This window comes from Gadus chalcogrammus, chromosome 20 (genome assembly GCF_026213295.1).
Source record: "Gadus chalcogrammus isolate NIFS_2021 chromosome 20, NIFS_Gcha_1.0, whole genome shotgun sequence".
In the NCBI taxonomy this organism is placed as follows: Eukaryota; Metazoa; Chordata; class Actinopteri; order Gadiformes; family Gadidae; genus Gadus; species Gadus chalcogrammus.
In genome coordinates this window covers 7,483,473-7,493,472 of record NC_079431.1, presented here as the reverse complement: position 1 = coordinate 7,493,472, position 10,000 = coordinate 7,483,473, and the positions used below count along the sequence as shown (strand labels likewise).

At 49.1% G+C, this 10,000-nt stretch overlaps 3 protein-coding genes across 3 annotated transcripts in view; 1 reads left to right on the top strand and 2 right to left on the bottom strand.

Annotated features, from left to right (window-relative positions):
• Positions 1 to 3,328, top strand: part of sytl5 (synaptotagmin-like 5) — a 28,355-nt gene extending 25,027 nt beyond the window's left edge. The window contains exons 14-17 of the mRNA XM_056580370.1: positions 94 to 202; positions 1,002 to 1,143; positions 2,353 to 2,561; positions 3,183 to 3,328. Of these exons, the coding sequence (XP_056436345.1) occupies positions 94 to 202; positions 1,002 to 1,143; positions 2,353 to 2,561; positions 3,183 to 3,328 (606 nt within the window). The remainder of the gene's footprint in view (positions 1 to 93; positions 203 to 1,001; positions 1,144 to 2,352; positions 2,562 to 3,182) is intronic.
• Positions 3,329 to 5,325: 1,997 nt separating this feature from the next.
• On the bottom strand, positions 5,326 to 9,954 carry srpx (sushi-repeat containing protein X-linked). The gene is made up of 4 exons (XM_056580482.1): positions 9,633 to 9,954; positions 8,367 to 8,500; positions 7,447 to 7,568; positions 5,326 to 6,503 (listed from the first exon to the last, which is right to left on the bottom strand). Exons 1-4 carry the CDS (start codon positions 9,769 to 9,771, stop codon positions 6,320 to 6,322), a joined length of 579 nt encoding a protein of 192 aa, XP_056436457.1. The 5' UTR covers positions 9,772 to 9,954; the 3' UTR covers positions 5,326 to 6,319.
• The window catches only part of LOC130373743 (X-linked retinitis pigmentosa GTPase regulator-like), an 11,415-nt gene continuing 11,196 nt past the window's right edge, over positions 9,782 to 10,000 (bottom strand). The window contains exon 13 of the mRNA XM_056580369.1: positions 9,782 to 9,812. Coding sequence (XP_056436344.1) covers positions 9,782 to 9,812 — 31 coding nt within the window. The remainder of the gene's footprint in view (positions 9,813 to 10,000) is intronic.

The following is a 10,000-nucleotide window of genomic DNA, read 5'->3' as shown; positions in this document are numbered from 1 at the left end:
ATGAACACACATAAAACTAAATATGTATACACTCATGCACACAGATACACACACACGGTGGCCATTGGTTGAATGTGGTTAATCTGTGTGTAGGTGGACAACAGTATTGACTCCTCGATGCAGTACAAAGGAGAACTCACTGTGGTTCTGAAGTACATCCCAGCTGAGAAGAACCTCACTCTCCCTCTGGACCAGGTTCAAGGTAAGACCCTCTCACTACCTCCGGACCTGGTTCACAGTAAGACCCTCTCACTGCCCCCAGACCAGGTTCACAGTAAGAACCTGTCACTACCTCCGGACCTGGTCCACAGTCATTCACAAACCCTCCAGCTCAGAGTGGTTTTAAATGCATGCCATCAGCCTGTCAGTGTGGCCTTGGCTGGGGATCGATTGAGATCCACGCAGGGCCGCGGCTATACGCTAAAGAGATTCAAACCAATCAGATTAGACAACTAAGTGAATCTCTTGCTGTCATCGCTCTCGCCAAATCCGGTTTGAAGTAGAGCAGGAACGTCTTCTCCTCTGAGAAAAGTCATCTGTGCACAGTGGCTGTTTTAACATCATTATTTGGTCATTTCATATGAAATGGTTTCGATTCCTCAGTAGATTTGTACACTTTCCTCATTGTTTCCAAATTCTGCACAAACTGATCTGCCGAGAGAAATAGATTGTGACCTACTGAGGTCAGCATGGTCTCAGGAAGCTAACTTCAGCCTCCCACACATATGCCAAACAAATATAATCTCTATAAGTACTATCAATATTTATGTACCTTATTAATTCATGTATAATTGAATACCTTAGTTAACGTGAAAACCATTTCCTAAGTTAACATGAACACCATTAGTAACAATGAACACAACTAGTAGATGATTACTAGTTAGTTATCTGTTAATTAACTGCTGGATAATGCCTATCATTGCAATTACTAACGTTGATGATCAGTTCATTAATGTTCCCTTATTATAAAGTGCTCCCATCATGTTCTCTTCCCTCCTCAGTGAACAAGAAGAGCTTCTTGAAAGGCAACAAGACCAGTCGCTTCATGCTTCCCAAAGGGGGCATGGTGGAGCTTCTGGTCAAGGAAGCAAAGAACCTCACGGCCGTCAAGTCTGGGGGCACCTCGGACCCCTTCGTCAAGGGGTGAGACCCTCGCTCAGTCCATCTCCATCGCACCCCCTGTCAGCAGAAGCACCGCACAAAGGGAGCGTCTATGGGAAGCTATAAAAGCTTCCTATAAACCCACCCTGAGGGGAAAGGGCTGTTCATTTAACCGCCAGTGTCTGTTATACTACCTGGCTTTCACCAGATGATACCCCGTTTCCACTAAAAAGAGCAGGTATATACTCACGTTTTTAAAGGCGGGAAAACCTTCTAAAGTAGTCGACCTGTTCCCGTTGGCTTTAGAAGATTACGCCTTTGGGTTTGGTTCTGATGTGTCACTTTCCACGTCAGGAAGGAGTGGTAAAACAGGGGTCGTATAAACAGTACCAAGCTGCGTGAAACCCAGAGCAAATGTTAACGGTTTTTGTTAGCTCTCCCACGGGTCCACCCGGGAGGCCTGTTTCCATCACTGCCGAGCCGCGCGGGAGCCGATAAATTCCCACAACTACTGCAGAGTCAGTTGGTCCGGGAACGAATGTCGGTTGTAACCTTTCCAACTAAAGACAAAAGACAGATGTTGCAGTTTAAGTGGGTTTTTGGATCGAGTGTGAAAGGGGCCTCAAGACGAATAACAAAAAAGGGGGTTCTGGGGAAATATTTAGCTTTTAGGATTATCGCATTAAAGCAACGCTTAAAACTGGGATTTACTGCCATTGATATAAGGATCAAAATCCCTGAACAATTGTACACATTTGTACTAGGCTTATGATGACGGCACCATTAAAGGCATAATCCAAAAGGCTTGGATTACAGGGGAGACAGAAAAACTCAATGCTGGGGGTGTTACCTTGCAACTGATAATTGAGTGCTCTGTTCTATGTGGTTAGTCTTCATTTATTATGCATTACATTTCAACACATATCGGAGCAGCCGATTGCTTTGGAATGGAGAAAATAGTGTTTGAATACACTTGACTGAATGTTTGTCTCAAACACTCAAGAGTTTAGTTTTTCTGGCTCCCTTGTAATCCAAGTCCTTTGAATCATGCCTGTTGATTGAGTCTTTTGTACAAGCTGGTAATATCAATTCATCTTAACTGTAGAAAAATGTAGCCATAATTTACAATACAATCTTTTTTTTTTTTCATAATATACTCTTCGTACAAGAAACGCCCAAAAAAACGGTATGCATACAATCTATATATACAACGTCGCACAGTTCAGGAGCGTCTCCCCTCTCTCTCTCCAGATACCTCCTGCCGGACAGCAACAAGTCCACCAAGCACAAGACGGCGGTGGAGCGGCGCACGGTGAGCCCGCGCTGGAACCACACCTTCACCTACTGCGGCCTGCAGCCCGGCGACCTGGAGAACGTGTGTCTGGAGCTCACCGTCTGGGACAAGGAGGCCCTGGCCAGCAACGTCTTCCTGGGAGGAGTCAGGCTGGGCGCCGGCACTGGTGGGTGCACCGTGTGTGTGTGTGTGTGTGTGTGTGTGTGTGTGTGTGTGTGTGTGTGTGTGTGTGTGTGTGTGTGTGTGTGTGTGTGTGTGTGTGTGTGTGTGTGTGTGTGTGTGTGTGTGTAGGGGTTGGCACTGTGTGTGTTTGTGGAGTTTGGTGTTTTGGTTTGTGTGTGTGTGAGTATGTGTGTGTATGTATCTGTGTTTGGGTGTTGTCAGGGTTTGTATATGTCTATGCGTTGGCATCGTGCCGTCTGCGTGTGCGTGCGCGTGTGCGTGCCCGCGTGCGTGTGTGTGTGCGTTTGCGTGCATGGCAGGTGGGTTGTCAGTGTGTGCGTTTGTGTACCTACAGTACGTGTTGGCAAGGAAACATTACCCCGGACTGGCAACAGCTACAGCGTGTCAGAGCATTGTAAACATGTTAGTCACCCCCCTACCCACGAGGTCAGTCCAGGACACAGTCTCATAGTTCCAGGAAGACTCCTCAAAGTATTATGTCTTTCCTTGAGGCAATCTGGTTTGATTAAAAAACCAGAAGACCAGCAGAACAAACGGAACGCTCTGTACCTCACCCCCTCTCCTCCCCCCTCACCCCCCCCCCCCCCCCCCAACCCCCCACCAGGCCTCAGCTACGGGAACGAGGTGGACTGGATGGACTCCTCGGGAGAGGAGCAGCAGCTGTGGCAGCGCATGATGGAGAACCCGGAGATCCCCCAGGAGTGCACTCTGATGCTGCGCTCTAGCATGGGGCGTCACCACGACACGTGAGGGAGGAGGGGGAGGGAGGGGGAGGGGAGGGAGGGAGGGGGGAGAGAGAGGGAGGGAGGGGGGGGGGACAAGGGATGAGAGGGATAATCACCACAGTCTCTCTCTAGGGAGAGAGAAAGGGGGGGGGGTGATTGAGAGAGGGATGGGGGATGATGGAGAGGGAGAGGAGGGGTGAGAGAGAGACAGGCGGTGAGATAGGGAGACAGACTGAGAGAGTGGGGGTGAGAGAAAGACTAAGAGCTGCTGGATGAGGGAGAGTGGGGTGAGAGAACGAGGGGGATGGGGAGAGAAGGATAGAAAAGTGGTGTGAATTTGGGACGAGAGAGGGGGAGAGAGAGAGAGAGAGAGAGAGAGAGAGAGAGAGAGAGAGAGAGAAGGCCAACAGAAGGCCATGTAAACAATCATTGACTCAAAGATGAAGCATCAACAACAACAACCACCACACCGACCACCACCAACCAAATGAGACTGCTGCAGAGCGTTGCTGTCTCGACGACATCACCGCCGCCCCCCACCACCGCCACCTCCTTCCTGTTGCCCCATCTGCCTCCCAGTACCCCTGCCGGCGGCAGCACATCTCCAACCACCACAGTCATGCCTTACACCCCCTGAGACCCGCCGGAGCCCCTCTTCACGACCAAGCACTGCTGTATATAAACGACCGTATGTTAGAGAACCAACACAGGCACTGTACTTTAACACACACACACACATGCTAGTGAGCGATAAGCACATGGTCACCCACGCCTCCCTGCTCCAGTAGCCGCGCCCCCCCCCCCCCCCCCTCCGTGGCTCCTGGTCGGCGCTACGATCGATGAATGCACAACAAGTTCTCCCTTCCAATTGTTGCATGTGTCGTTGTGTAAACGTGTACATTCATGCGTGGGCGATGGGGCAAGGCGCCCCCAGTGTTGGGAGAACACACATCGAAGCACACGGACGCTGGGATGGGACGCCTCGGGGCAAACAGGTTTTTTAAGAGAGAGAGAGCAAGAGAGAGAGAGAGAGAGAGAGAGAGAGAGAGAGAGAGATGGCGTTGGTTTGAGCAGTTCACATGACACTGTATCAGCGTCATGAATGAAAAGCGAAGGTCAAACGTAAAGGAAGTGAGGCTGTAGTCACACCCGAGCAAAACTAATAAACAGAAGAAAAGCCCACACACACACGCACACACACACACACACACACACACACACACATAGGGGTGTGTGCGTCAGCGGGGCGAGCGTGTCAGTGTGAACACGAGTGACGTGTGTGTGTGTGTGTTCACAGTCCAAAAAGAATTTCCGCCTGGAGACTGTGATCAGAGAGCGAGTGAGTCAGCACGACGTCCTCGGTCTCCTCTGCTTGAGGTTGAGGGGCGTGTGTGTGCGCGTGTGTGTGTGTGTGTTTGAGAGGGTGGGAATATAATTAGTCATCGATTTGTCCCACCGGTTTTGGGGGGGGGGGGGGGGACTGCCACTGCATCTCAAGCACCCTGGTGAATCACCTGTGTTTGAGTCCAAACCCCCCCCCGAACACCCCACCACCCAAACACCCCACCACCCTTCGCACCGAACACACAAACACAGCAACACACCCAACCCTCACGGCGCCCTGTTTTAAACCTGGCCAATCACGGATCGAAGGACGGAAACATGTGCAAACAGACAAAAGACATCAACAACCCGTGGCGTTCAATGTACAGTCCTACTGTAGACAAGAGCACAATGCTGCAGAACCCCTAAAGCGTAGAGCATGTACTAGTCTCTGTGTTCTGTTTGTGTCCGCCAGTACGGGCCACCTTGTTATCAACGGCAGCCCGTATCGATCTATAGGACTGCCCCCATTGTGTCTGAATCGTGTTGCCAGAATATTTTTAAATAAAGAGCACATTATCTTCACTGGTCTGTTTTTTTGTCTGGTTTCTTTTGCATTCATTTTTGGTCATTTGTATTTCCAGTTGTAAAATACGTTTCCTGAATAAATGCGTTTTGTGGTGAGAATGCATCCACATGGATGGTATCGCTCTTTTCTTCTTCTGAACAAGCATTTTTCCCTGAAGCAGGCGTTTTCAGAGCCAGAACGGCACGTGCACTTGGGAATTTCTCCTACCTGAAACTACAGGCAGTAAACACAGAACACCTGTTGGTCTGAAGAGACATGTTTAATTAGGTTTGGGTACATTGACACAGCATGCAGATACACCAGCATAACTGTCTTGTACATATGCCCATATTTTGTATTTGAAAACTGCGTACATGGCTTAAAAAAAACAATGAAACATAAATATAAGGCAGCTAAAGATATTTTGCCATTCGTGTTCATGTATCAAATAAATGATTCGATAATGGAAAATAATGAATGATAAAATACAGACCGACGGAACAGAAAATCAATATGATTGTAATGAATCCCACAAATCATCGATTTTTGAGATTTAGAAAAACCCTTTCGGTTGACCCAACTCTTGAAATGGCATTTATTAATATTGAATGCCAGCACACACACACACAGACGAACACACATTAACATACTAACACACTTGCATGTTTTGTACGCACACAAATCCGTTCAGACTGACGATTGAAGCACCTTAGACAAATATCTTTCTGTTAAAGGTGCTGTAGGAAAGATTTTAGAGCAATCATCTTAGTGTGTTTGTTATTTGTTATAAATGCTAAAGCTATCTCTCGGCTATTAGTGAGGAAATACTCTGTTTCGAGTTGCCGGCCTCTGTATTAGCCAATGAACTTTTCAGACAGCTCCCGGCTCGTTTCTGACTAATCACGGCATCTCTCACCTGATTGGCCGAGGGAAACCATCTTGCCTAATAACCACAGGTGCAGGGACTTCTCAATGGAGGGAGGGGACATTTCTGTGGGTTGTTCTTGTGGTTTTGCTTCCTCTCTCTCTGGACAACTCTGGACCTTAACCGACAGCATCAATATAAAAATAACCACTGCGGCGTGGCGGTTGCGACGCGCAATCCACTGACGGACCGGGCGGGCTTTAGGCCTGACAGTTCTGGCCGGCCTCCTGCTGCAGCAGCTCCTCCTCCTTGCGCAGGGGGAAGGTGTCGATGGTGGTGAAGATCTCGGCGGCGGTGATGGGGAAGGTGTAGCGCATCTTGTCCAGTCCCTGCTTGTCCAGCAGCACCATGCTGAACGTCCTCTGAGAGAGCTGCAGCAGCAGCCTGGGGGAGAGGAACCACAACCACACATCAGCTCAGTGTGGGGCTGGGGGGAGGGGGGAGGGAGAGGGGAGGGGGGGGGGGAGGGGGGGGCGGCATGGAGGTAGGGGTGGATATAGGGGAGTATAAAAGGAGGCAGGGTGGGAGGGAGGGAGTTAGGGACGGAGGCAGAAGGAGAAATGTGTAGGGAGGTAAGGAGGGATGGAGGGAGAGCTGATCTTTTCAGATTGCATCTGGTATGCAAGAGACAGAAATAATACAATTACGGAAAAAAGGCCAGCGGTAGGGAGAGAGCTAGGTAGAGAGATAGGGAGGGAGGGAGGGAGGGAGGGAGGGAGGGAGGGAGGGAGGGAGGGAGGTAGAGAGATAGGGAGGGAGCTAGGTAGAGAGATAGGGAGGGAGGGAGGGAGGTAGAGAGGGAGGGAGGGAGGGAGGAAGAGAGATAGGGAGGGAGCTAGCTAGAGATAGGGAGGGAGGGAGGTAGAGAGGGAGGGAGGGAGGGAGGTAGAGAGATAGGGAGGGAGCTAGGTAGAGATAGGGAGGGAGGGAGGTAGAGAGGGAGGGAGGGAGGTAGAGATATAGGGAGGGAGCTAGGTAGAGAGATAGGGAGGGAGGGAGGGAGGGAGGGAGGTAGAGAGATAGGGAGGGAGTGAGGTATAGAGACAGGGAGGGAGGGAGGTAAAGAGATAGGGAGGGAGGGAGGGAGGGAGGGAGGGAGGTAGAGCGATAGGGAGAGAGCTAGGTAGAGAGATAGGGAGGGAGGGAGGTAGAGAGATAGGGAGGGAGGGACTGAGGTAGAGAGATAGGGGAGGGAGCTAGGTAGGGAGGGAGGGAGGGAGGGAGGTAGAGAGACAGGGAGGGAGATTGATAGCTAGATAGGGAGGGTTTCAGGGAGGAAGTTAGGGTGGGAGATAGGGGGGAGGTAAGGAGGAACAGAGGGAGTCACCTGAGCTGCAGGGCCAGTCCTGGGGAGAGGATCCTGTGTCGAATCCGACCGATCTGGGCCGGATAGTTCCCCACCAGCTCTACCACGGTCACATGTCGGAGGTCCAGACCACACTGGGCTGGCTGTTCACACACACACACACACACACACACACACACACACACACACACACACACACACACACACACACACACACACACACACACACACACACACACACACACACACACACACACACACACTTTAGTATTAAATTGAAAGGGCTTCATGAAAAATAACAAGGGTGGCATCTTAGACACAAAACAAACATAAACCACTCCAACAAGTCCATACCGCCCCTGGTGCGTGGTGGGTTGGCTAAATTCTAATCAGGCCCGCGCTGTGGTCTGTTATATTTCAGTGTTTGAAAATAAACAATGACTTTCAAAGGTCAGGCGTTCAGTCTGTCAGGAGGAAGACATCCAACTCCTGATGCAGCCTTGTCAGACTCGTTATTTCCATGACATTTTCTGTTCCTCGGGCTCCGTCTCCTTCCCTCTCTCCATCATTTATCTCAATCCAGATGACGGCAGGGGAACGGTCACGCCCCCGCGGATAGACACTGGCTCACCAAATCGATGCCTATTACTCATATACATATTTATAATACAAATCGACCCCACGTCTGTCTTCTCCCTGAATGTGTGTGTGTGTGTGTGTGTGTGTGTGTGTGTGTGTGTTTGTGTGTGTGTGTACGAGCTTGTGAGGGTTGCTTTGTGTTTGCATACATGTGTGTGTGTGTGTGTGTGTGTGTATGTCTGTGTGTGTGTGTGTGTGTGCATGGGTGTGTGTATGTCTGTACGTGCGGTCGGTGCATGAGCGTTTGCATTTGTTGGTGTGTGAGTGTGTGTGTCCATGAGTGTGTGTGTGTGTTGTACCACCTGGAGGTTGGTCATCTGGAAGCGGTAGTAGTGATTGGACGCGGTCGGCGCTGAGACGACCAGCAGCCTCCGTTTCTCGTAGAACTGGTCCAATAGTGCGGCCGCGCTGCGCACGCCCACGTTGATGTTCATGGCTGCCACACGACAGACCCGTCAGTACGTTAGGGTTATCAGACACACCTGGGACCACCTGGTCACTTTCTGAGGATCAATACTAAGGACAAGTAGTGAGTGGTAACCTGTTCACCTTCTGAGGCAAAATACTAAAGACATGTAGTAAGTGTAAACCTGTTCACCTTCTGAGGAATAATACTAAGGACAACTAGTAAGTGTAAACCTGTTCACATTCTGAGGAATAATACTAAGGACAACTAGTAAGTGTAAACCTGTTCACATTCTGAGGAATAATACTAAGGACAACTAGTAAGTGAAATCTGTTCACATTCTGAGAAATAATAGCAAGAAGGAGTATTAAGAATAATCTGTTCATATTCTGAGGAATAATACTAAGGACATGCAGTAAGTTTTAATCTGTTCATATTCTGAAGAATAATACTAATAACAAGTAGTTAGTGTATCTGTAAGGAGTATTAAGTATGTAAGAAGGTGTTAAAATGATATATACCAACAATATTAATCCAGGAGATGTGGCTGTCAGAGCAGCTGAATTACAGGCCAGCAAAAGAGATATAAAAGAAAGTTTAAATAACGATATCCAACTACTACACTTTTTGATTTCAAAACATAGCATGAAAGATGCTTCAAATGAGCTGACAGAAATCCTTGTGATATTCAGCGTCAATAAAATATACATGAATGCGTGTTGTGTTACATTAGACAAGCGGACCCGAACCCCTTCATCAGACTTCCATCCAGCAAAACATGTCTGGGGGACGTCTGCCATCGATGCAAGAAGTGTGTATTTGACCAGCATTTCGACTGGAGCTAACTTGAAATAGCAGTCTTGAATGAATAAGGCCTACCATTAATTTAACTTTATATAAAGATTCACTGAAAGCTGTTGTGGATAAAATCACCTGCCAAATCATTAAATAAATAATAGCCTGTTGGTGATTATTTGTGTGTGTGCATAGTTGTGTGTGTGCGTGTATGTTTGCGCATGTGTGTGTGTGTGTGCCCACATGAATGTGCACATATATGAGTGTGTGTGTTTGTCTGTTGGTTTGCGTATGCGTGTGTGTTCATGCATGCATGCGTGTGTGTGTGTGCGTACATGCATGTGTGTGTGTTTGTTTGGTAGCCTACGTGCACAGTTGGTGTCGGTGCCGGACCAGATGAGGCCGTACTGACACACCCTGGCGGCACTGCCGGTCAGCTCGTAGCCGCCCGTGCACGTGAAGTGGCAGGTGGCGCCGTAGTTGTCCCCGTCGCCGTCGCACTTCATGTAGCCGTTGTCAGAGGGGAACAGAGGACTGCAGCGGCGCACTGCGCCCCCCAGGGGGGAGAACACACCACATGTCCACTCAACGGGGCTCGTTTATGCGACAAAACAAAGTCAGGAAAGACCCCGCTGGATTTAAATCGCGAGAGCTGGAATAATTGCTTTTTTTTGGAAATGTGTATTTTGAATTGCATCTAATGAATAGTGAATAGAGTTGCTCTCACGTCAGTGA